Source organism: Paroedura picta, chromosome 16, assembly GCF_049243985.1.
Source record: "Paroedura picta isolate Pp20150507F chromosome 16, Ppicta_v3.0, whole genome shotgun sequence".
Taxonomy (NCBI): domain Eukaryota; kingdom Metazoa; phylum Chordata; class Lepidosauria; order Squamata; family Gekkonidae; genus Paroedura; species Paroedura picta.
In genome coordinates, this window is record NC_135384.1 from 29,530,520 (window position 1) to 29,556,715 (window position 26,196).

Genomic DNA, 26,196 nt, shown 5'->3' on the forward strand with positions numbered 1-26,196 from the left:
GGGCGGGGCGGCTCGGGAGGGCCTTCGAGGGCGCCGTCGCGGTGACGTCACTTGCTGGCGACGGCGCGGGGAACGTTGCAGGGCCGTGCGAGGCGCCTTCCGCAGAGCGAGGAAGCGGCGGAGGAGCCGGCTGCTTTTCTCATTGATTTTCTCCCCAAACGGTACGTATTTTTAGCGCGGCTCTTTAGCGCATCCGTTTCTCTATCCGCTTTTGCCGTGTTCCTTGTGTTTGGCTAATCCTGCTTTGAATTCATTGCGATTTTTGTGTTAATTGCACGATTTTTTGCATTCGTTTGCTTTGCATGAATTGCATTTCGTTAATACGTTTTTGCCAGAATGTGCAGAGCCGAGCCCTCCCCCGTTTTACCCCTACAATCAACTTGCGAGGTAGGCCAGGCGGTGAGTTGACAGCCGAAGGGGGACTTGAACCCAGACCCTCCGAGCTTTCTAACCTAGACAGGAACCAGTTTCCTTTAGCGCACTAACCCGGGTTAGTGGCTAGTAGTGTTGGGTTAGGGCAGGGCAGCGCCTCTTGTGGCGCAGGGTGGTAAGGCAGCAGAAATGCTGTCTGAAGCTGTCTGCCCATGAGGCTGGGAGTTTGATCCCAGCAGCCGGCTCCAGGTTGACTCAGCCTTCCATCCTTCCGAGGTCGGTAAAATGAGGACCCAGCTTGCTGCTGGGGGGTCAACGGTCATGACTGGGGAAGGCACTGGCAAACCACCCCGTATTGAGTCTGCCATGAAAACGCTAGAGGGCATCACCCCGAGGGTCAGACATGACTCGGTGCTTGCACAGGGGATACCTTTACCTTTAGTCAAACTGCGAATGCTGGCAGGGGCTCATGGGAATTGTAGTCCATGGACATCTGGAGGGCTGCAGTTTGACTACCCCTGGGTTAGGGTGCCAAGAAAGCTTGCTGGGTGTTCTTGGGCCAGTTACATGCTTCCAACCTAACCTACCTCACAAGGTTGTTGTGCAGATAAAATGAAGGAGAGGCAGACTTCAGAGCCTCTTGGAGAGAAAAGTGGAACATAATTGAAGTTATTTTTTTAATTAATTGTTTCTCCTGATGCTTTGCAACCATTGTTGCTGCTTCTGCCCCACTAGGTATGTTCCCTGATGTCAGTTTCACATTGTAAGCTTCTTGAATGTTGTGGTTTTCTAATCTTGCTTTTAAAAATGCAAGGTGGGTTATCGTTGAGTTGGGGGAACCAAGGCAAAGAGGGAGGAAAAGCCGTCGGGAAGTAAAAATGGTAAAAGTATGCGAGAAGAAAATTGAAATATGGCTGTAAAAGAAAGACTTAGGGAGAAATTACAGTCAGAGTTGCTACAGGGATACAGCTTGAAGCAAACTATATGGAATGCAAACTAAACACAGGTGTTTAATTTTGTGGCTTCCTTTGTTCCCAAAGGCCAGCTAAATGGATACAGACCTGTATGATGAGTTTGGGAATTACATCGGTCCCGAACTTGATTCTGATGATGACGATGATGAATTGGGCCGGGATTCAAAGGATCTCGATGAGGTACTAAAATGATCTTTCTGTTGTGGTTGCTAAAGGCCTTTTAAATAGTTTTACTTGAGTCTATCAATCAACTTTCTTTCATGGCTAAGTAATTGGTCTAAAGCAACAGAACAAAGTTTGAGTCCAACAGAAGTTTTGAGAGATGAGCTTTCGTGTGCATGCAGACTTCTGATGGTTTATAAGTTCATAGCTGTCAGTGTGCGCCTAAAACAAGAGGGAACTGACTACTGTCACTGTTAACATGGAATAATGAAGTCTGAAGCCTGATTCACTGAGGAAGCTGTATAAATCAATTGTGCCGTGTCAAGACTGTGACTGTTTACAAGGGCACTGCATAAAAATAAATAAATGTAGAAGCTTTGCACTGAATGTGACTCAAGTCCCCTGTTAAACCCATTCATACATGTTTATTTGATGATGTGGCTGCTATCTGATAAAGGTGCCTATGCAAAACTTCATACTAGCTGAAAACTGCCCCCGTGTCTTTGTTTTTTTCAGCTCGATGATGACGATGATGACGACGACATGGGGGACCACGATGAAGACCACCCCGGGATGGATGTGGTGTTGCATGAGGACAAGAAATACTATCCAACCGCTGAGGAGGTCTATGGGCCAGAGGTGGAGACCATAGTGCAGGAAGAAGACACACAGCCCTTGACTGGTGAGAAGTGCTGAGTGCGGGTCTCAGGTTGAATGAATTTTGTTGGCAGGGTGACAAGGCAGCTGACATGTAGGAAGGGTGCATTCCTACCTATGTAGCACATTGATTGATTTCTGTTTGGATTTATATGACTGCTGCTCCCAGTTGCTGGCTCAGGGCAGTTGACAACAACGTTACAAACGTCATATCTGAAACATTAACAATTAAAACCTCTCCAGCTCAGTTACTTCGGGAGATGTGGGAATGAATGAGGAGCATGTTTCATGCAGAGTATGTGTCTACTGCTGTGTGCCTTCTCTTCCAGTCCCTTTTTGGCCGCATGGTCTAGAATGGGGGTGTTCCTGTTTTCTCCGTTAAATGTTCATCATGCTTGTTTTTTTCCCCCATTTCAGAGCCGATTATTAAGCCAGTGAAGACCAAGAAATTTTCCCTTATGGAGCAGTCGTTGCCAGTCACGGTCTATGAGATGGAGTGAGTACAGCTTACTGTTCTTCTTTTTCAAGTAATATATTCTTGGGGGGGGAGGGGCTGCAAGTCAACAAATTTGATTAAAATTGATATCCTACCTTATTTTGTTCCGGTGCAATATCTTCACTTGCTCTGTATATTTCCCTGTTGCTCCATAATTCCAGTCCTTCCTCATTCTTCCTTTACCCCAAGAGGCACTTCTAAAATAATTCAACACCTCACTCTCTAACTATGTGGGATATGAGAGGTGGGGATGTGGGATTCCTCATCCCCACAGGGGGACTGATAACCCTAAAAGGGATACTGTAGCTCAAGGGTAGTCAACCTGTGGTCCTCCAGATATCCATGGACTACAATTCCCATGAGCCCCTGCCAGCAAACACTGGCAGGGGCTCATGGGAATTGTAGTCCATGGACATCTGGAGGACCTCAGGTTGACTACCCCTGCTGTAGCTAGTCACCTAATGAAAAACTTGTCTGTGTTCTTTTATTGGTACTAAGATTTCTAGCAAAGTTCACCACTAAAGGCTTTTTTCCCTCTTCGATCTCTCAGCTTTCTAGCTGACTTGATGGACAACTCAGAATTGATCCGGAATGTCACACTTTGTGGCCACTTGCACCACGGCAAGGTACAGCCTGTGAATATCTTGTGGGGGAGTCAGCTGAGGGGTAGCCAGTACATTGAAGTTGCATATTCAGACTGTTCCAAAGATACCTGGGAAATTAGAAATTGCTAGGATGGTTCCCCCCAAATTTGCCCACATCCCTCTCCACCCAAGCATGGAAACATCCCCACAAGTGACAATCTGTGCTGAGGTGTTATCTTGTCCTGAGAGTTAGATTCTAAATTACATTACGTACTACTTAAATCACATTACAGTCACGCTGTCCCAAATAAAATAAAAGGAAGAGGGGTTTGTAAGTAATGTGGATATAAGAGTTGAATGAGGTTAGCATATATAGTGAGATAAGAAACCTATGTCCTTGTTGAGTCCTGGGTACTCTGCTGTTTTGAGTGATTTAATAACTTGCATTTCTGCAGTCTCCTTTTCTAGTCTGTTCTTGAAGTTCCTTTGCAATAAAACAGCTACTTGAGGTCCCTTATTGAATGTCCTGGAAGGTTGAAGTGTTCCCCTACAGGTTTTTCAGTCCGGTGATTTTTGCTGTCAGACTTGTGTCCATTAATTCTTTAGCGGAGGGTTTGCCTCTTGTAAAGAACAGAGGGGTATTGTTGGCATTTAATGGCATATACAGCGTTCTCTAAATCTTTAAAGTAAAAGTGATCTTAGTGGTTGGGCCAGCATGCTCTCTATGAAAATTCTGAGTAACCTAAAAACTCTGCTTGTTGTAGGGGGGAACTAGGCTGCACCTGTTAACTGTGGCACTGATAAATTCTGTGTGTAAATCAGAAAAGAAAACTGAATTCATTTGGCTGCAGTTGATGTCTCAGCTTTTGTGTTGCGTTTTCAGACTTGCTTTGTGGATTGCCTGATTGAGCAGACTCATCCTGAGATTAGGAAGCGGTACGACCAGGACGTAAGTTAATTGTATTTTGTGGCTGGGGGTTGTGGTCATAACATACGTGGGATGTGACACCTGGAACAGAAAACAAGTCCTGCCTTGTTCACCTGATGAGCATCCTGTGTCCTGCCTAAGACCCAGTTCTAGCGGAGCTGACAAACCTGGCCCTGCGCTGTGCCACTTCATACCGGGAGTCACATGTTTACTCCCCTGCTGTGATGGAATTCCCTGCTTGTAGACATCTAAGACATCAGGGAGAAGGCTCTGTAGCCCAGGCACAAGTTGAGAACAAGCGAGAGAACATGGTCCATCTTTTTCTAAGTCATTGGCTCTCACCCAGGGGACCAGGAAGTTATTGCAAGAGTGTTGCAAGTGTATTGCAATACACACTAAGCATTGTCATTTTATTAATTTATTTATTATGCCATTAGGTGTTTTCTAAATCAATGGATGCGAATGGTACAGCTACTATCATGTGGAGGTTCACAGTGTTTCATGCGCTTCGGCCTGGAACCAGTTTTCCTTCTTCTGTAGGAGCCCCATTATTATGTGGAATGTACAGCTGGCTGCTGGCTACTGTGCAGTTTCCTTCTCTGTCTAAAATAAATGTAAAAGTAATCTTCATAGGTGAGGAGGCCAGCTCAGGGCGGTGAACAAACACATGCAGTCCCTTGCCAGCTTCTTCCTACCCTCCTTCTGTCACCTCATCTGCTGTTGTAACCTAGATTGTAAATTCCTTGGGGCAGGGCCCTCTCTTTTGCTTGTTGCTCTCTAAAGATGCTTTGTACGCCGATACCCTGTTTTGTGCCAGCCCACTTCTGATTCCCCCATGCCATAAACCTAACTCGATCAGTAGTCAGGTAAGCAATGTCCTCTCTCTGGTTTCTTCCATCTCTTCCTTTGTTTCTCTGACAAACTAAAGGAGAGGAAATTGAGGTGCATAGGAACAAAATATTCATGCTTTTGATGTACACTGAGCATGTTTTTCTCTCCTCCCCCCCCCCAGCTCTGCTACACAGATATCCTGTTCACTGAACAAGAGGTAAGCATCTCCAGCACTTAAACCTTTTTGTACGCTTTCCCGCATGATTGTGATATCCCCCTTGCTATCACACACTCCTAATCTTGACCTATCCTCCCCCCCCCCCCCCCCCCCCCGCAGAGAGGAGTTGGGATCAAGAGCACTCCGGTGACCATTGTTCTTCCGGACACCAAAGGCAAATCGTTTCTCTTCAACGTCATGGACACGCCAGGTGGGTAAACACGAGAGTTCCATGCCATGAATGAAATAAAGGCAACATGAACTTTCTAATGAAGGCTCTGATTTCGGTGGGTAGCCAGCAGCGGTTGCAACAGATGCCCTCCATCAGGGCCCTCGGCTCTTCCTGGAACTCATCCCAGGGGCCAGGACCAAAAAAGCCCTGTCCCGGCTTGAAGCCAGGCGTGCTTCTGTGGGGCCAGGGACCACAAGCAGATTAGCACTCACAGGGATTTTTATTTCTTTGTGCCAGAGATCATTGAACTGTTATTTCAGTGTGATTAATTATTAATTCCTCTATCTATTTATTTTTTTGATGTTGAACTATTTCACCTACAGTTTTTTCAGTATCTTTTGGGGTTGCATATGATGAATTTTAACTGGCATAGTGCCATCTAGTGCATATTTTGTGCATTGCTGTTCTCATATTCATGGGTATAGCTTTAAAAGGTGGTGTAGATATTAATTTAGGCCATATAGCCTCTTCTGAATCTTTTTTCCTGTAAAAATTTGCAACACAGCCTATATTGATGAAAAACAAAAACCTACAATTACAGAAAAGATGAACACACTGATGAAAGTTACCAGAGGATGCTTCCGTTTTATTGTTTAAGCAACCTGGTGCCTCTCACTCCCTCTGCGTATTAAAACTCTGCCAGCAGGGTTATGGGTCTAGCATGCTTCCAGTGCAGAAAGTGCTGGGCCCATAACCCTGTTGGCAGAGTTTCAATATGCAGAGAGAGCAGAGCACCAGGTAGCTTAAAACAATAGAATAGTTTTCTATGGAAGAGAAAGAAACTTTGTACTGAAAAAGAGGAGACAAAGACCTAAGCCAGTTGTGAGGAGTACCTTTGGCCTCACACATCAGAAACTTATGAACTACAACAGATCAAACCAGGGCTGGTTTTTCAGGTTTTTGCCCTCTTCTCTGTTTCCTTTGACTTTCCACTTGTGGTGGTTTGTTCTTAACTCTCTATAGGTCACGTAAACTTCTCTGATGAAGTCACAGCTGGTCTTCGCATTTCGGATGGCGTGGTGCTTTTTATTGACGCTGCCGAGGGGGTGAGTGCATCTCTATTTTGCCCACTAACACCAGAGGAAGCAAAAGTCCTTAGTCCGCAGGATTGCCTTGGAAGAAGGAAGAACATTTTCTGTTCAAAGCAAAAGCAAGGTGGCAGCCAGAGGCCTACATTGCTGAGCCAAGAACTGGAATCTGAAACCAGAATGAGATGCTCATCTAGAATGCTGTAACTTGGTTTGAAATGGACGAAGGAGGGAATAATTTGGGCATTGTGGCCACTAAAAATGGGAGGGGAATAGAGCTTTAAATGACTGGGAAGTTGCATCCGGAAGAAACATTTCAGGGGACCAGGATTTGCACCAAAAACAAACAAACAAAAATGGGGCAGGACCAGGGCTTGATTCCTCATATTTCACCATAACTTCCCCATAGGTCATGCTCAACACGGAGAGGTTGATCAAGCACGCAGTGCAGGAGAGGCTGGCCGTGACCGTGTGTATTAACAAGATCGACCGGCTGATCCTGGAGCTGAAGCTACCCCCTACCGATGCCTACTACAAGCTCCGGCACATCGTGGATGAAGTGAACGGCTTAATCAGGTAGGCAAACACTGCTTTTGAGGTGTTTCTGAAGGCTTTTGAGGCCACAAAAAAGATTTCTGATGTCTGCCATCCTTTGTTAGGTCAGTCTCTTTTTGCCTCTCGCCCACTGCCCCCCTTCCATGTTCTGTTCAGTAAAAAGCAACTCTGCAAATCTGGTTTTTAAGAATTGCCTCCTTGGTTTGCAGCATGTACTCCACAGATGAGAATCTGATCCTCTCTCCACTCCTGGGCAACGTCTGCTTCGCCAGCTCCCAGTACAGCATCTGCTTCACGCTGGGCTCTTTCGCCAAGATCTACGCCGATATGTATGGTAAGGAGCGGCCAAAATCTGTGTGCGTGCTGGAGACGTCTCAGCCATCTTTCTGCAGGGCTGTCCTCTTCTACAGAATCAGGCCGTGCTTTATGCATGCACACTCACTCAGCTTTTTCAATGCTGAGCTTCATCTGTGCATGTATGTGTGTACGCACCGAATTGCAAGAAGAGCTGTTTTTTTTTGTACCCCACTTTTTACTACCTGAAGGAGTCTCAAAGTGGCTTACGTTCGCCTGCCCATAACAGATACCCAGTGAAGTGGGTGGGACTGAGAGAGCTCTGAGAGAGCTGCTCTGCAAAAACAGCTGTAAGGGAACTGTGACTGGCCCCAGGTCACCCAGCTGGCTGCGTGTGGAGGAGGAGGTGTGGGGAATCAATCTGAATCCCCAGGTTAGAGGCTGCCACTCTTAACCACAACACCACGCTATCTCTCAAGTCTATCTGAGTGCAGTGGGGCAAGGAGGAGAGGCCCAGGGCCCAGGCTGCCTCGATGGAAGGGTAGGCCATGCAGACTGAGAGCAGCTTTCACTGTTAGCAGCTTAAGGCTGCCCCATCGACTCTCCCCCTAGCTGTGGCCCTGCAAAGCAGCCTTTTATCACCTCCCTGTTGTAAGCGAACGGTGGCCATTCTGTCTTGTGATGACAAACCAAAGTGCTACACTGACAGGCACAATTGTCAAGCGTCCACCCCTTGGTGCCCGGAGGCTGGTCAGCGGGGAGCACAGAGAAACACGTTGTGCGACCCAGAGCTCCCTAGAATACCTCGGGCCTCCTTCCCTGCAGACTGCTGTAACTATGAGCTTTGCGGCTGGCCTTTTCTCCTCTCAAGAAGCGTTGGGTAAAACTGGGACAGAAGGTGGAAATGCGTCATCTTTTTCTTAGCAACAACCTCTCAGTGCTGACCCCGGGTCAAAGGCCTGGTCGCCCATTTTCACAGTGAACCCACGAGGTGCTGACAGATCAGGACTGAACATATGCTTAATTTGACGTAGACCTGTGACGAACGAGGGGAATTAGCTCCTTTGTGCACGCACAGAAGAACTTTACCCCTCTGCTGCCTGAATGCGCCAGGGCTTGTGTAAGGCCTTGAGGCTTCTTGAAACAAAATCATTGAGAAATCAAAGAGCAAGAGGGGTGGCTTTTTGGAAAGCGGGTTCTCTGCCGCACGCTCTGTTGTGCTCAGCTTCTAGCGGTGCTGCGCAGTTGCCGAGGAAAGAGTCCAGGATCTGCCTGCCTCTTGGTGCCAGGCCTGTTCTCGCGGGGAAGAGGCTCAGCTGTCTCTGTGCTGGGGGTTAGGGGGAAGGTCTCGCTCTTCCTTTGCACGGGCATCTTTTAAAAGTAACTCTCGGCTGGCTGCTTTGGGAAAGGCAGTTTGTTTGCTTTTCACTGAAATGAAAGGCCTACTGTCGGCTTCACGAACAGGGTTTCAAAGTCGACCGCTTTGGCAGAGTTTCGGGAGCCTGCTGGCTTAATCAACACCCAGGAGCGTGCAGAAGCCGTGCCTGGAATCCTCTTGTGCTTTCAGTCCTGGCTTGCAAAGCTTTCCCCTTTCCTACCCCTAATGTTTCTTTCCTCTTTTTCCGTGTGCTTCTCCTACGGCTGCTGCTCCACTTTGCTGCTTTTTCCGTGCAGGGCAAGAAAGCGGATGCAGTCACATCTCTTAGGCCTAGGGAGTCCCAAGTTCAAGGGTTTTTTTCTGTATCTTAAACTCACCAGCTAGCATTTCTGTGGCACATTCCCCAGAGTCTCTCTCCAGTAGTCCTCACAGCTTCCTCGGTAGGTGGTGGGTTCACCCTCTTTCTGTCCATCAAGTCATTTCTGTTGTCTTGAAAGCCCCTCAGTGAACCTGTGCCCCTTGCCTTGGTGTGTCCCTTCTCTCGCCATCCAGCATGGCGTAGCGGTTAGGAGCGGAGGCTTCTAATCGGCCTGATCCTCAGGAGCTGGTGTTGGACGGATGCTCTTAGGGGACAAACTTCCTACTTCTTCCTCCCCTCTCTCAGGCCTCTTTCTCCATCTTGGTGCCATGAAGGCACCACGAAGCCAGCTAGAATGTCTCTCCACTATCCTATCTAGAAATGTGTTTTCCTGTAATAAAGCAGCGAAAGTAGTTTGAAGGGGCCAAGAAAAGTCTCGGTTTGTTTGTTGTTTTCTTGCCTGTAAGGAACACATGGCTCCTGCTGTAGCTTTTAGCCATTGTACACTCTGCTAATGAAGGGAATATTACTCTGATATTCCAACAGGTGGAAGCTCCACACAACAGTTGGCTGCAAAGCTCAGGTCCCTTTCCCTTTCTGTGCCTTACAGGAGACATCAATTACCAGGAATTTGCTAAGAGGCTTTGGGGAGACATCTACTTCAACCCGAAGACGTAAGGAGCCTTTCTCTGTGGTTATTTTCTTTTCCTTCCTCACTCGACTTTTCCCATTTTCCTTTGGTTTGCTTCCTTGTTTTTCCCACCCCAGGAGAAAGTTCACGAAGAAGGCTCCGACCAGCAGTTCCCAGCGCAGCTTTGTGGAATTCATTCTGGAGCCTCTCTACAAGATCTTGGCCCAGGTATGTCCCCCCAGCCTCTCTGGGCACCCACAGGGCGCGGATGTCAGCGTGGCAGCCTGCTGGAATTAGATACGTTCAAGAAGCAGAACAGCCTGGAGTGGACCTTGCCCATACCTCCATCTCGTGGTCAAATTGTGGGTTCCGTGGGACCATTCAGAGAAAGCGCAGAATGTAGGGCTGAGCGTGAACAAAATCCAACACCATGCAGATGTCTGCTTTAAATCTCATTCTTACAGCTGCAGAGCTATAGTTGCAAGTCCGCGCAAGTATCGGGTGTTCTTTTTGAATTGCCAGCCAGTTTCCAGTTCTCTCGCCCTGACGCTCCTGCCATCTCCGCCCCAGAAATCCTGCCCACGGTCTGGCTATTCTTCTGTGGTGTTTTGAGCTCTGCCTTCCTTCCCCGCAGGTGGTGGGGGACGTGGACACCTCCCTTCCCAGGACTCTGGACGAGCTGGGGATCCACCTGACCAAAGAGGAGCTCAAGCTCAACATCCGCCCTCTCCTGAGGCTCGTCTGCAAGAAGTTTTTCGGAGAGTTCACAGGTGAGCCCAGCCAGCCTCATTCCCACCCATCAGGCTGCCGGTCCAGGAGGCGTCCGGGCGCAGCTGGAAGGGCCGGAGCAGGAGCCGAGCAGCTCTTGCAGTCCGCGTTGTGGGTTAGAACGAGGGAGCCCCGTCTCAGGCGGACAGACCGGCATGGAAAAGGCAGGGCTTCCACGTTACACCTGGGGAGATCTGGTTCCCGGTCAGTGCTCCGTGGCATTCCTAGGAGTATTGGTCCCACGAAGATACCACTCTTCACTCCACCTTCCTGTCGATGCACAGCCCCTCCACGGGGGATGGAGGTGGTTTCTGCACAAGCCCAACAGGCCTAGCCAGCAAGTCCCTTGCAGGAGCAAGTGGGACTCCCTTCCTATAGGGATCCTGACACCTGGGAAGGGGTGAGAATGGTTGCACACAAGCTCCCCTCTCCCCCATCCCATTTAACTTTTTTCTTCCCCTGCCAATCTCTCTCAATTGTGTTCTCCTAGGCTTTGTGGACATGTGTGTGCAGCACATCCCCTCCCCGAAAGCTGGCGCCAAGACCAAAATCGAGCACACCTACACGGGAGGAGTGGACTCTGACCTGGGCGAGGCCATGAGCGAGTGCGACCCCGACGTAAGGAAGGGCGGGGTAGCGGTTAAAGAGCGGTAGCTTCTAATCTGGGGATCCGGGCTTGATTCCTCACTCCTGCACATGCAGCCAGCTGGGTGACGTTGGGCCAGTCACAGTTCTCTTAGAGCTGTTCTCGCAGAGCAGTTCTGTTAGAGCTCTCTCCACCCCACCTACCTCACAGGGTGTCTGTTGTGGGGAGAGGAAGGGGAAAGTGTTTGTAATCAGGTGCCATCAGGAAGCCCACCAGTGGAACCAGAACTCCAGAAGCCCTCCCACTCTTGCCCCCCCCCCCTCCAAGTTCCAAGGAGACAGAGCACCACTGCCCCAGACATAAGAACATAAGAGAAGCCTTGTTAGGTCAGGCCAATGGCCCATCAGAGTGGCTAAAACTCAGGGGCCATCAGGAGGTCCACTCTTGGGGCCAGAACTCCGGAAGCCCTCCCAGTTTTCCACCCCCGCTTAGCAATTTCATAGACTAAAAGGGGCCCTCTAGGCCATCTAGTCCAACCCCCTGCCCAGTGCAGGATCAGCCTAAAGTCTCCATGAGAAATATGTGTCCAGCTGCTGCTTGAAGACAGCCAGTTGTGCAAGTTAGCATTTCCCCCTCTCAACGATGGCTGCTGCCGTCCAGGTGTTTGACGGACCGTTTCTGAACCAGCTGTACACTCTGATGGTTGCCCACATGTGGACTGATTCCCCCCTCCCCTAATCTTTTTGTTTGGAAAGGGCCCCCTCATGTGCCACACCACAAAGATGTACAGCACGGACGACGGGGTCCAGTTCCACGCCTTTGGAAGGGTGCTGAGCGGGACCATCCATGCGGGGCAGCCCGTCAAAGTGCTGGGAGAAAACTACACCCTGGAGGATGAGGAGGATTCCCAAATATGCACAGTGGGCCGTCTGTGGATCTCGGTGGCCAGGTGGGCTTCCCTGGGAGGGGCCTCTCAGAGGATGTCAGTGCTTGCCTTCTACGCACGTGGCGTCAGAAGGGCCGCATGAAGGTGGGGACAGCCTGTGGGGCCTCTGCTGTTGCTTGATAGTAGGCGGGAGAGCATCCCTGGGGGCTGAGCAGGATCACCTGTAGCTGGGGGCTGTGAGGCTTTCCTTTTGGAATCCTGGCTCCGGTCTTTGCCCAGCTCACCTGTGCCGGCTCTGTGCGGTCGCTTTAGTACCTGGCAAACAGTCTGGAGGACTTGGATCTTGGAAAGAGACTCGCTCAGTTCAAAAGCCAATCTCCAGAAATATTCACATTAGCTTGATGGGTTGGATCCAAGAAAGAGGGGCTGAAACTGCTTCCCCCTGAAAACCAACAACCGTTTCCTGTCTCGGAAGAGGCAGGAGCACCAGAACAGCTGTCACAGGTCCCTCTCTTGTGTGTGTTATTTCAGGTACCACATCGAGGTCAACAGAGTCCCGGCCGGCAACTGGGTGCTCATTGAGGGGGTCGACCAGCCGATTGTGAAGACGGCCACTGTCACCGAACCCAGGGGCAACGAGGAGGTAGGCATGCTGGGAGTTAACAATCGAATTGTTTAACGGAACATGTCTTCCCTTATGGAGGTCCTAAATAACATGAGGATTGTTGAGAGGTCGTCCTCATGAAGGGTTGATGACCAACCGAGTTTAATTCAGGGGGTGAGCTTTTGTGTGTGCTTACCTGGAAACTTCTACGTTTGTACTGCTTACCTCTGTGACCTCTGCTTATTTTTGGAAACTTGTCCCCAGCATTAAACTGGGCTGGCCTTCAAGGTGCCTGACTGGACTCACACTTTGTTCTGCTGCTTCAGGCCAGCACGGAGACCCACCTGAATCAGCCCTCACAAGGCGATGGTGGGGGCTGGTCAGTGATGCCCCCCCGGTGCCTCTCCAAGCTCCTTGGAGAAAGGCTTGGATGCCAACACGGCTGCTTTCGTTTCAGGCTCAGATCTTCCGTCCCTTGAAGTTCAACACCACGTCCGTCATCAAAATCGCGGTGGAGCCGGTAAACCCGTCTGAGCTCCCCAAGATGTTGGACGGCCTGCGGAAAGTGAACAAGAGCTACCCGTCCCTCACCACCAAGGTGCGCGATCCCAGAGGAGGGGACGGGGGGCAGGGGTGGAGAGAAAGGCGGCAAAAAGTAGGAGGAGCTGAAGTAGAGCTGGTTATTTATACCCCACTTTTCACATTGGAAGGAGTCCCAAAGTGTTTTACAAACCCCTTTCCCTCTCCTCTCCCCACAAGACACTCTGTGAAGTGAGTGGGGCTGAGTGAGCTCTGAGGGAACTGCTCTGTGAGAACAGTTCTGGGAGAACTGCGACTAGCCCACGGTCACCCAGTTGGCTGCACGTGGAGGAGCAGGGAATCAAACCCCGCTTGCCAGATTAGAAGCCAATGCTTTTAACTGCTACAGCACGCTGGTCACTAAATAAACCAGGGCTTGATGGGCATCTTGGAAGCTGGTCCCTGCTGTCTTTCTGGCCTGCAAAGAGAGAGTCTTGGTTTAGCTACAGAACCTCCAGCTCCAGCGATACGGTTCTTGTTCCTCCTCGCAGCCATCCCGGTTATCGGTACGTGTGAGAAGTTCACCCTGACCTTGTCCCTCCCTGCAGGTAGAAGAGTCCGGGGAACACGTCATCCTGGGCACAGGCGAGCTGTACCTTGACTGCGTGATGCACGACCTGCGGAAAATGTACTCGGAGATTGACATCAAGGTACTGGAGAGGACCCCAGAAGCACCTTGGGACCTGGGCAAAGGGCTCGGCTTTGGCTTGCTTGCAGGGGAAGGGTGGGCGGCCGTCCTGCAGGAATTCCCGGGGACTCTGCATTTGGAAGGGACGCTTGTTTAGATCGCTACTCATTTCTCTGCCTGCATTCCTAAAGGTCGCCGATCCCGTGGTAACTTTCTGCGAGACGGTCGTGGAAACCTCTTCCCTGAAGTGTTTTGCCGAGACGCCCAACAAGAAGTAAGTTTGCCGATGGGAGTGAGGTGACCTTTTGAGCCAGCCTGGTGGAATGGTGAAGAGCGGCAGCCTCAAATCTGGAGAACTGGGTTCGGTTCCCTGCTTCTCTCCACGTGCAGCCAGCTGGGTGACCTTGGCCAGTCTCCGTTCTCTCAGAGCTCTCTCATGCCCACATCCCTCACAGGTGTCTGTTGTGGGGAGAGGAAGGGAAAGGTGTTTGTAAGCTGCTTGGAGACTCCTTTGGGTAGTAAAAAGCAGGGTATAAAAAAACAGCTCCTCTTCATTTGTTGTTGTGATTATCTCCTTCCTCTATGCTTGCCCTTCTTAAAGATGTCTCCCAGAGATGCAAGGATGAGGCAGGGGGGGGGGGGATGAGCTACTCCCAGAAATATGTCACAAAACAAAAAGGAAAAAAAATGTCAGACGGTCAGTAGTAGATTTATTTTACAGAGTCCTTTTCATTTGCTGTGGACAGTTTCAGCACCAGGATAATGTTCTGATTTCCTCCGAGGAAGCGTGCATGGCAAAACACTAGGGCAGGGGTAGTCAAACTGCGGCCCTCCAGATGTCCATGGACTACAATTCCCAGAAGCCCCTGCCAGCATTTGCTGGCAGGGGCTTCTGGGAATTGTAGTCCATGGACATCTGGAGGGCCACAGTTTGACTACCCCTGCACTAGGGGCTTTGTAAAATCTCTTACTTCTCACCTGGCATTTTCCCCTTCTGGCTTTGTCCCGAGCAAGCAGGTGGTTGGTTCCCTTGCTCTTTCCCTGTAGCTGTGGAAAAGACGGCTCCGCCCTCCTCTTCCTCACCCCGGGGCCCAGCTGAATCCCGTTTCTCCTTCTGCTCAGGAACAAGATCACCATGATAGCAGAGCCCCTGGAAAAGGGTCTGGCAGAAGACATCGAGAACGAAGTGGTGCAGATCACGTGGAATCGGTACGCAGGGGGAGGGGGGGCACACGCAGGTGTGGATACAAACAATCAATTGTTCTAAGTAAGCACCTGTTTCTTGCAGTTGTTAATAACAACATTCTAAGAAGTCATTCACTGTCTGCTGCCTGGCTCGTTTTTAACGGACCTTAAAGGTTTTTACTCAAACTAACCAGTTAACGAGCCCAAGGACATTTCAGTGCAGGGACAGAAAAGGCCCTTTGGTGCTTTAAGCCTGGTGCAGCAACGTTTCCTGGGGGTGTCTTGCGGTCTGTTCCAAAGAAATGCTGAAGCGGGGGGGCCGGCAAATATCTGTTTCGGATCTTGGGACTCTATCCGCTTGGGGTTGGGGGCTGAGCAAGGTAGCTCAACTGGCTTAATGCGCGCACACAAACACACACACCCCGCCGTCCTTCTTCCTGTAATGTTTGCACGTTTTCCGTCAGGAAAAAGCTGGGAGAATTTTTCCAGACCAAGTACGACTGGGATTTACTGGCTGCCCGGTCCATCTGGGCTTTCGGGCCGGATGCCACAGGGCCCAACATCCTGGTGGACGACACCCTGCCCTCCGAGGTAAGCGCTGAGTAGGGCTGGGAGGGAGGGAAGGGGGGGGTAGCGTGTGTGGCACAAAGGCCCCTCCCTCCAGGCAGCTTTGCATTCAGGCCCATGTGCCGCAGCCAGCACTTCCCGAGGTGGCTGTTCCTGTGACCCTGAAATAATTTGTGCAAATGATGCTCATGGGGGGTTGCAAACACACACTCACACACATCACATGACTCAGTAAAAGCTATATTTAACTGAAGATGTCCAGATTTTGAGGTTTGCAGAGCCGGGATTGCAGGGGGGGGGGGGAGGAGGCCATGCCATGTAGTCTGCAGAGAAGAAAGTCCTGAACTCCTTGGATAGTACCAGGAATGAGTCTTGGGGGCCATCTGCAAACGTGTGGTGGGTGCATAGCTAAGAAGGCTAATGCGATGTTAGCGTGCATTGCTGAAGCACAGAAGGTAGAACAAGGGAAGTTAGAGCAGACGGGGTGGCCCTTGGAGGTCTCTTCCGGCTCTGTGTGATTCCAGTCTACAGATAACGCTGCTTCTTTGCAGGTGGACAAAACCCTGCTGGGCTCTGTGAAGGACAGCATCGTGCAGGGCTTCCAGTGGGGGACCAGAGAAGGACCCCTCTGCGATGAGCGTAAGTGGGGGGGAAACCCTGCCCACACACCTCCAAACCTCTCCCTGCCAGCGTGGCATAGTGGTTAAAAGTGGTAGACCCCAATCTGGAGTACTGGGTTCGATTCCCCACTCCTCCTCCTCTACATGCAGCCCATGGGTGACCTTGGGCCAGTCCCAGTTCTCTTAGAGCAGTTCCCTTGGAGCTCTTTCAGCACCAGCCACCTCAACAGGGTGCCTGGGGTGGGCACAAGAAGGGAGAGGTGTTTGTAAGCTGCTTTGCAACTCCTTCGGGACGTGAAAAGTGGGATACAAAAGCTCTTCTTCCCATTCCAGCTTGTCGCCTTCTCTCAATGAGTCTGAAATGATGACAACTGTTTCAGCCACTCTCCTGTAATAATTTTCTGGGGTCAGTGTGAGGTCACTGTGCTTCTCTAGTGAACCGTGCCCAGCAAGGGGGTGACTCTGCTGTGGTGTGTCTGATCCGTCTGTCCCAGGGGCAGGGGGGGAGGTGAATCACCTCCCCCTGATCTTGCCAGAAGCCGTTGACTTTCCCGTCTTGCTTCACTCTTGGATCTCTGCTCTCTCGCCCTGAACATCTGAAATACAGCCGAGGTTGAAGGGCGTTGAGATGCTCCTGCACAGGGACTGATTTGACCAATTGCATTAAAAAACAGAGGCCTTTGCCCAATCAGGTACCCAGCGATGAGCCCTCCCTCCGCTTACTTCAGGCTCGGCAGTAAATCAGAGGCCAAAATAAACTTTTAAAGAAAAGAGCTCTGAATACTCAGCAGCTTTTCAAGAATTTTTATTCCTGGTTTTCTAAAAGGTAGCAAGACTCCGACTGGGTCCACAACAAAAACAAACAAAAAACACAGCAAAGAACAGACCTGTTAGCTCCATTACAATTTTTATAGTCTCCAGACAACCAGATTATAAACTGTATTCTATATGTCATATTTATCTATTTATACCAAATTTACTTCTTAAAATTAAAGTGAGTACCTTTGTTTTTTTTTTAAATCTCTCAAACTACAAGTCATCCAGTCATTTCTCCTCTCTTTCTTCCAAGAAGTAAATAAGAGGTTTCCAATTAGTCATTCAGGAAGTTGTCTTTTTTCTAATGAATTATGGAAGCTGAGCCCTTTCCGATGATTTTAACATCTTCGGCAGCCAGTCCTCTGCTGCAGATAGTTTGGCAGTTTGCCAATTCTGAGCGTGTGAGAGTCATCAGACAGGGGAACAACATCCCGTGGCTGTTTACAAGATCTTTGTGGAACCCAACGAGGCGGCTTTGGGTCTCAGGAGAATAAGCAGGAGCTTTTGACCTTGCTGTGACTGGCTACGTGTTTCCCGGCCTGCACGGTTTTGGCCAGCCTGCTTCTGTCCTCGTCCCCCAATGTGTTTGTCTTCCTTTGTCCTCAGTGATCCGCAACGTCAAGTTCAAGATCCTGGACGCGGTGATTGCCCAGGAGCCGTTGCATCGGGGAGGGGGGCAGATCATCCCAACAGCCAGGAGGGTGGTCTATTCCGCCTTCCTCATGGTAAGGACTCCTGCGGCTCCTGGCATGGCCTCCATGCCAGACGGGCCTACAAACCGGGGTTTGAAGTGAGGGGAGTTGCAATCTGTCCCGACACGGACACCTCTTGTTGGGGCGTCTGCTCAGTGAGCACCTTCCCCCGGTTTCCTGCTTTCCTCAGGCCACCCCACGGTTGATGGAGCCCTATTACTTCGTGGAGGTCCAAGCCCCGGCAGACTGCGTGTCGGCCGTCTACACTGTCCTAGCCCGGCGGAGGTGAGTGGCCGTGTGCGTTAACCTCTCGGTAGCCAGGCTGCTGGGAGTGGGAAACTGGAAAGGGCCCACTCTGGGTGGCCATTCGACCTTTCCTTGCCTCAGCTCTGGTGCCACCTGCGTTTGGTCTGCCAGATGCCATCACGGGGGTTGGCCAGTGGTCACCAACCTCTGAACGTCTCTTGCTTGGTACAGAACACACGCACCGTATGATAAATAAGCAAATAAGACCGTCCACATTTTGTGTCACCATCCTGCTCATTCCCTCTCCTCGCCAGTAGCAGCCAATGAAAGGGGCCGGGGTAGCTCATGTCCGGTATGTTATGCCCCAGATGCCCGCCCAGCGGTCTTTGGTTGCCCTCTCATAAACACAGGTGATCTCCTGAGCTGGCCCTGGAGGAGCAGCTATTGTGGGGGGGAACTGAGATGCCTTTTGTTTCCTTGCAGGGGGCACGTGACGCAGGACGCACCCATCCCAGGCTCTCCTTTGTACACCATCAAGGCCTTCATCCCCGCCATCGACTCCTTTGGGTTCGAGACGGACCTCAGGACACACACCCAGGGCCAAGCGTTCTCGCTCTCCGTCTTCCACCACTGGCAGGTCAGCAGAGGAGGAGGCCAATCAGCACTCAGACTCCCAGTCCACTGGGTCCCATTAGGGACAGGCAGGGGGCGGGACACACGACTGACTTGTGCAGCTGGGGCACGGGTTGGCCAGTCTTGTGCCCGACAAAAATGGCATCAAGCCTCAAAGCTGCCCATATCCAGTTCTGCATCCTGAATTATGCTAGAGCAAAACTGGCGTCCAGGGACACCTTTGAGACCAGCAAAGTTTCATTCAAGGTGTAAGCTTTCATGTGCATGCACACTTTGTCCGACACACAGACTCTTACGCCTTGAATAAAACTTTGCTGGTCTCAAAGGTGCCACCAGATTCAAGCTTTGTGCTGCTGCTTCAAGCCAGCAGGGCTACCCACCTGAATCTGAACACTGTTCATTACTCAGCATTTTTCCACGTCAAGGTGGGGATTTGAACCTGACCTACTATGCAGGATTGTTGTGAGGAAGACAGGAGAACAATTAAGTTGCTTTGGGTTCCTCCTCAGGAAGAAAGATGGGACACAAGTGAACAAGTAAATTTTGTGAGTGCAGGAATAATAAACCACTAATGACCCTGGATGGGCAGGAGGTAGGAGGAAGCTTTGCAGGACTAAGAGAAGTGATGCTCCCTCCCAGCACTGTCATTCCACAAAATCCGTCTTGGCCAGGTATTCCATTTCACAAATATAGTTTGAAAGGGACAACTATGCGGCATAGCCCTCTCCTGAGCGACCAGTGATACATTCTCCGTGTGCCCACGCTGGCCTGAGGGTGCGAGAGAATTAGGATCCTTTCACCCACTGCTTGGTGCTTCCCGCCTCCCAGATTGTGCCGGGTGATCCCTTGGACAAGAGCATCGTGATCCGACCTCTGGAACCGCAGCCGGCTCCTCACCTGGCCAGGGAGTTCATGATCAAGACCAGGCGCAGGAAGGTAAGGTGCCGGAGGAGAGCGGCCGTCCGTCCGGCCTCTTCCTGCTGTCAGATTCCCCCCTCCTCCCGTGCCCCACCCACCCTAGTGTGATGCTCCACCAGCACCCATTTCTCCTGCAGGGCCTGAGCGAAGATGTGAGCATCAGCAAGTTCTTCGACGACCCCATGTTGCTGGAGCTGGCCAAGCAGGACGTGGTTCTGAACTACCCCATGTGATCTCAGGGGTTCCCCATGTGATCTCAGGGGTTCCCCATGTGATCTCAGGGGTTCAAGCGTGTGACTGTTGTTCCCTCGTGTCTTCAGCCTGCCCCTTGTGAGAGAGCACGCGTGTCTCCTCTTGATCGGATGCCCCACCTCAAGAGAACGTCGCTCGGTGTCTTAAAATAGATCACCACAAACCGCATTAGTTTGTCCATCCGCAGGTGTGAGGATTCCCAGCTTAAAATGTTCCCCTTCCCACTGAATTGGGGCTCTGCCAGCAGCCGGGAGACCTTGTCAGAAAGGGGACTGCGAGGCAGTCTTTGAAAGACGCAGGCAGGAGACGGGCCCGCTCCAAAGGGGGCTTGTTCCCTTGCGTGCAGAGGGCTCTTGGCTGCCAGAGAGCTGAAGCCGGGCGAAATGTCCAAACGGAGCCGGGGGCAGTTGCATAGACCATAAATATTTTTACAGTTTGTAATAAAATAAAAACATTCTTGTCAGTTTGGTTCTGGAGTGTATGCCGTCTCACTCGTTTTGCCTGCAGCATTTATTTATTTCTCGCACGACGTGTGTCGTGTAATCGAGAGATCTGGGGATTTTTCTGGCAGCCGGGCAAGGGGCGGTCAGAGGTGGCCTGCCGTGGCCTGCCTCCGTGTCATGACCCCCCTCGTGTTCCTTGGAGGAACGTCATCCAAATCCTGGGAGGTCTCCCATCCAAATACTGGCCACGGTCGGCCTGCAGTGAGTGAGCGTGAGTCGATAAGTCTGTCAATCTGTTGGCATCAGTTTAAAAATGAGTCTTACAGCATGGGATGTGCGCTTGGCAGAGACTACAAGTGACACCGTGAGGCTGCCTTTTACTGAAGTGAGGCCCTTGGCACATCTCCAGGCTCGAGCAGAACAAATGCTTCCCTGCCTGGCTGCCTGGAAGTTTCCAAGGACTGGACTGATGAGACCCTTTTGCCATCAGAGTAGGGGCTCTGCCTCAAATGCAGCCACTTTTCAAATATTTCTAATATTCTCTGCAGTTGCATGTTACGTCCGACCAAGCTGCATGCATTCGCTCTTTGTTTGTGCGCTCTTTCCCTGTGGGTGCATAGGGAGATTCCTGGGGAAGAGCTGAGGACAGCTTTGGGTAGCCCTGTTCTTAAGGACCCAACTGGACCGGAGCCGGAAGGACCGTCGGTCACTGATGTGAAGGGATGCAAAAGGAGAGTCCAGAGCTGTTTGGCAGGTGTGAGACAGACCCGGAAGGCAAGCAGTACAGATCAAGGTAAGCTGGAAATCGTAAAACAAGGAGTGGAATAACGCTAGGGAAAGTTGAAGGCCGAAGGAAGGGAGGAAGATCCAATGTGAGACAGACTGGCTCCATAAAGGAAGCCATTAATTCATAGCGTGGTCATAGCTCAGAAAGCACATCATACACACACACACAGGTGTCTCTTCCTGCAGGGCAGCTGAGCTTGCTGGACCCGTCCCTCCTGTGTTATCTGTCCCCTAAATGTTTCTTTCCAAATAACAGGCCCAGAAGACCGCTGGAAGGCTTGTTCGCATGCTTAAACAAAACATCATTTCCTGTCTTTCTTGCGTTATACAAATAAATCGTGCTCATGAAAGCTGCTATATACTATAAGCATTTTTAGATCCTATTTAAAACAGTGGGATTTAAACCTTAATATTTTCTTTAAGCCACGGTGGGACAGGGTCTACGCAGGCAAATTGTAGTGAGTCTTGCAGACCCCTGCCCGCTTACTAGCCAAGTCCTGGCAAAGAGAGGGTTAACTATTTTGTAAACGGAGAACAATAGGGTGGGATCCTGTTCCTGGAAGGTCCTGCTGGCAGAGGTGGAATTTTCCTGCCTTCCCCAACCCAGAAAAGCTGATTAATTGAGTCGTGGGTCTTGTAGGGAGGAGTGGGGGGAAGGATGAACATGCCCCCCCCCCAGGTCCATGGATGTGATCCAGTTTCCCAAATCCAAATTAGGTAAATGAGGATTTGGGGATAAATCTGCCCTTTATTGATATGCTCAATTGGTGTACTCTGTTTTGAGCTAGATTTTGTACAGGAGCTGAGGTAGGTAAACCTTTGGTCAGGGACGCTATCCAGGAGCACCTTCAAGATTAACCAAATTCGGGGCAGGGGAGGAGCTTTTGGGAGTCCCTGCTCACTTCTAGCTGTGTTGGCCTGTCTGTACCAGAAGAAAAGAAAGTCCAGGAGCACCTTCAAGACCAGCACCATCTGTGCCAGGGGAAGAGCTATCACAAGGGACTGTAGCTGAAGAAGAGAGCGGTGACTCATGAAAGCTCACAACCTGCCACAAATGTTGTTAGTCTTTAAGATGCTACTAGCTGCTCGTTTACCCCCCCACACACACACACACACACTGCAGCTTTTTACTCCCTGTGCAGCTTTTAAAAGAAATATCCAAAGATTGTTCTTTTTGAAAAACCTGAATCTGTATTAAAGATGCAGCAGGACTTCTGGAAGAGCAAACTCCATTACCCAACCTCCTTGGGGTTGCTGGCAGGGTCTTCAGGGCTGCTCGAGGGCCAGGAGAAGCCAGAGCTAGCTGTGGCCTGTCTATTTCGGCGGTCCCACTGGACCCTCCTTCCTGAAGTGGTCCTTGTACATGCTGTAGACAGCCCCTGGAGGGGAGAGAAACCAGAGTCCGTGAGAAACAGGCAGGGGGAACAGGGAGTCCGTTCTCAGCTTTAATCCCAGCAGGCTGGCTTTAAAACACACAATTTCCGTGTACAATCCTGTGTTTTTATTTAATTCATTGAACCGGCTTTTCTTCTATGAGAGAGGCCCAGGTGGTTTGCAGTGTTTTAAGACCCACCAACTCATAGAAGCCTAGAGATGAGCTATAAAACTGTGGGATCCCCAGGCCCCACCTGGAGGCTGGCATCCCTAGAGTCAAGGTGGGAACGAGCCCCGGGAACAGGCAAAAGCAGAAAACTTGAGTTTCTCCATGGGAATCTACCACTTGGCAGAACTATCCACTAACCAAAACTTTTTAATACAGACTCCAGAGGATAGGAGACACCCAGGATTGTGAGGGCGGAATTAACCTCTTTTTCATTGCTTCTCGGCCTTTTGGCTACGATCAAGCGCATAATCTCCTTTTCTGCCACAATTTTCGTCCTGCCCTTCCCTTCGGGGAGTTTGGAGCAGCAGACATGGTTTCCGTCTTCCCCAAGGCTGCGAGAGAGACGGAAGATCGCCTGGGGATTTGAACTCGGGTCCCTACAGTTCTACTCTGACTTTCCAACCGTTGTGTAACGCCGCCGGTTCCGGTGCTCCGCAGACAGCTGTGCCTTACCGAGGGTTACGGCTCCGACCAGGCAGGCCTGGGCAGCGACCCGAGTGTGGATCAGGTGGACGGACATCTTCGTGCTGCCTCTGTCCTTCATTTGGAAAAGGCCGTAGGCCGCCACAGCCACGAAGCCCACCATGCCTACAGGGGAGAGAAGGCAAAGGGTCACTCAGTTCTGGAAGGACGCTTTATCCCCACCACAGAATGGGGGATTTGTGTCCAATCTCTCCTTTCCTAAGCACCTTTGCCCGTTCCTGCTGGGAGCTGTTTTTCTGCCCTGCGCTGTTGTATTGTTTAGCCGGCATGTCATGCTTTTATAGTTTGCATTGATTTGTTTCGGTGGCCTGCTTCTCTGGCTTTGTCGTGTCCAAAAGCGTTGGGGGATGCTGGGAATTTCCCCAGAACTCTCCCCCAGATGAGCTCTAGTCCTGGCCTTGGGGAGCTGATGTCACGACGGCTCGGGATGTTGTGCAGAGAGGCGTGGCTTTGGTAGGCTCTTAGCTCGGAAAGGTGGCGGGTGTTTTTTTGCACGTGGTCATGTGGCCCTTTCTTGCATGCCCAAGAAAATGCCAATCACCACTTTCCTCCAGGCCAGACTGGCCAAGGAGTCAGGGTTTCTTGGTGGCAGCATGAGGCGGGTATCATCTGGATGCTGAACTGGGGTCCCTGTGGATGAGCAGGTCATTGTGAGTTTCCTGCATTGTGAAAGGGGGTTGGACTAGATGACCCTGTAGGCCCCTTTCAGCTCCATGATTCATCTCCCTATTTCCTTCAGCATCCCAGATGCCTTTGGGGATTCTCTCAGACTTCCAGTGTGGCTCTGCCCCATTGCTTAGGCATGCCAGCCTCCAGGCGGGACCTGGGGATCCCTTGCAATGACAGCGCATCTCCAGGCAACAGAGATCAGTCTCCCTGGAGGAAAAGGCTGTTTAGAAGGGTACTGTGTGGAATGACACCCCCACGAAGCCCCTCCCCTCCCCAGACCACGCCCTCTGCAGGCTCCACCCCCAAACTCTCCCAGATTTCCTAAGCCAGAGCTGGCAACCCAGCCCATTGTGCTGGGAATGGGTGAAAATGGTCGTAGGGAAGGGGACCAGGCTAGTCCTGCCCCCCCCCCACACCCACACCCAACTCACCCACTGGCACCAAAGGACTTTTCCGGGCCTTTTGCAGAAGTTTGGTCCCGACTGTACTCTCACTCTCTGGAGCCCAGCTGCCGCTGTCTGCCGACATTTGCACGCTGCAGGGATGGATCCTGCATGACAGGTGGAAGGGAAGCCCACTGCTTCGTCTTGCGTGTCTTATCAAATGAAGGTGTTTGGCTCTCAACGAATCCGCAAAGAATGTAATTCACACAAGGCCCTCCACGGTTGCTAATGCTAACGAAAGCGGAAGACAGGAGGAAAAGAGAAGAACCCGGCAGGAGACGGACAGATTCCGTCAAAGAAGCCCCAGGGGGCCCTCTGTTTGCACGAGCTGAGCCAGGCTGCTAATGAACGTTTTGGAGGATGCTATTTCATAGGCAAAGACAATAATGCAAGGAAAAGCGGAAGACCCAAGAGAAGATGGATTGATGCCATCAGTTAGCAAGAGGTGAGCCAGGCTGTTAATGATCAGTGGGCATTTTTCAGAAGGTTAGTTCATAGGGTCGCCAGAAGCTAGAAGCAACTTGGGTGCACCGAACACCCTCCCAAATGTTTGAAGAACTTGATTCCCAAAACTCGGGACTGGAACATCTACCTCTTGGGACTCTGAGGTTGTCTGAATAAGCCAGTCCAGCATCCTGTCTCACACAGGAGCCAACCAGTTTCTTTGGAAGGCCAACAAGAGGGCACAGAGGCCGAGATCTTCATAAGGACATCAGAAGAGCCCTGCTGGGTCAGACCAGGGAAGGTCCATCTAGTCCAGCATCCTGTCTTCTCACACAGTAGCCAGCCAGTTCCTCTGGACAACCAACAACAGGGAATAGGAGCTGAGGTCTTCCCCTGGCTCTGGGATTGAAGGCTCCCCTGGTAGACCTGATCCTCCATGATCCTATCGAACCCCCTTAGGTCTACAATCAAGGACTCACCCTCTCCGTAGCAACCACTGGTTCCGCTTGCTGCTTCGTTCCCTGGTCTTCGTTCCAGAAGTCGCGAGGCGGTTCTGCTGGCTGGCCCGCGGAGCTCTCCCTGCCGTCTTCCTGTGCAGCATTGTTTGTGCAAGGACCTTGGGGGCCGTTTCCCATCTTCGCGCTTGGAGGTTACAACCCAGTCCCCATCATGGCCCTTGATCTTCAAGCGAAAGGACAGTTGGCAGCTCAGCCCGTGCATGTTACGTCTTAACCCACCCTCAGCCCTTATTCCTTTCCGCCGCTAAGGAACAAAGAGACAGAAAACTGCACTGGATAGACCAGAGTTGCCGGCTTTGGTTTGGGAAGGCCTGGAGACTCTGGGGGTAGAGTAGGGAATGGGTGGCATTTGGGGTGGAGCATAATGTTATGGAGCCCACCCTCCCAAGCAGCCATGATCTCTGTAAAACTGGGGGATCCCTGGGCCCCAGCTGGCATCCCTAAGATAAACCCATCCAACAAAAGGAGTGGTTGACGCTGAAATGGGACAGGCTGCAGACATTTTAGAGCAGGGGGTCTCCAGCATGTTGCCTGTGGGGGCCACAGAGACCACCGACACTTTCCCTGGTGCCTGCCAAGTGTTCTTAAAGTATATCGATTTTAAAAAATGTTTCTCCAGCAGCGGCTGCCGCCACAGCAAAAATATCTTCAGTGAGTGGTAGAAGGTAACCTGGGGTGGTTGTGGCCTGTTCCGCCTCTCATGGCAGCCATTTTGAGTTTGTTCCGCCTCCCACGGCAGCCATTTTGTGTCTGGGATAAGCCGCTGAGGGAAAATGTTGCTCTTCAAAACGGCCATTAGATAGCCAGGCCCCATTCTGGTGTTACCCACTGAACAAAAATATATTGAGGGGAAAATAAGACCTTTGAATAATAAATTATTTGTACGCCATCCCATCCGTTCTTTCCGTTCTTCTGCCTTGCGGACCTGACCCGCCTTCGTTCTGTTCTTCCTAAATCATCGACGTCAGCAGGTGCCGCCCCAGGAATTGGGATGGACGTGGGCATTTGGGCGCTGGAGGAAAGGGCTTGGGCCCCCCCTCTCCCCTGGCCCCCTCCCCTCTGCCTCACTTCCCCCCATCCCGTGATGGTCTCCTGGTTCCAGCCCCATCAGAACCGGGATGCCTTTTCCA

The 26,196-nt window shown here is 51.1% G+C and overlaps 2 protein-coding genes across 2 annotated transcripts; one reads left to right on the forward strand and one right to left on the reverse strand.

The window, feature by feature from the left end:
• The first annotated feature begins 13 nt into the window (after positions 1–13).
• Positions 14–20,145, forward strand: EFTUD2 (elongation factor Tu GTP binding domain containing 2). Its single transcript, XM_077313139.1, has 28 exons — positions 14–161; positions 1,413–1,526; positions 2,025–2,190; positions 2,583–2,661; positions 3,212–3,287; positions 4,129–4,194; positions 5,186–5,221; positions 5,342–5,432; positions 6,417–6,499; positions 6,891–7,057; positions 7,246–7,370; positions 9,677–9,740; positions 9,835–9,925; positions 10,332–10,467; positions 10,956–11,083; positions 11,807–12,000; positions 12,469–12,580; positions 12,999–13,139; positions 13,669–13,770; positions 13,940–14,022; positions 14,871–14,957; positions 15,398–15,524; positions 16,052–16,139; positions 17,543–17,661; positions 17,819–17,913; positions 18,358–18,511; positions 19,336–19,443; positions 19,563–20,145. The coding sequence occupies exons 2-28, from the start codon at positions 1,422–1,424 to the stop codon at positions 19,656–19,658; spliced, it is 2,919 nt and encodes a 972-aa protein (XP_077169254.1). The 5' UTR covers positions 14–161; positions 1,413–1,421; the 3' UTR covers positions 19,659–20,145.
• A 1,616-nt stretch (positions 20,146–21,761) lies between these two features.
• HIGD1B (HIG1 hypoxia inducible domain family member 1B) lies at positions 21,762–25,838 on the reverse strand. The gene is made up of 4 exons (XM_077313141.1): positions 25,028–25,838; positions 24,093–24,211; positions 22,963–23,097; positions 21,762–22,285 (listed from the first exon to the last, which is right to left on the reverse strand). The coding sequence occupies exons 1-4, from the start codon at positions 25,147–25,149 to the stop codon at positions 22,221–22,223; spliced, it is 441 nt and encodes a 146-aa protein (XP_077169256.1). The 5' UTR covers positions 25,150–25,838; the 3' UTR covers positions 21,762–22,220.
• Between the last annotated feature and the right edge of the window lie 358 nt (positions 25,839–26,196).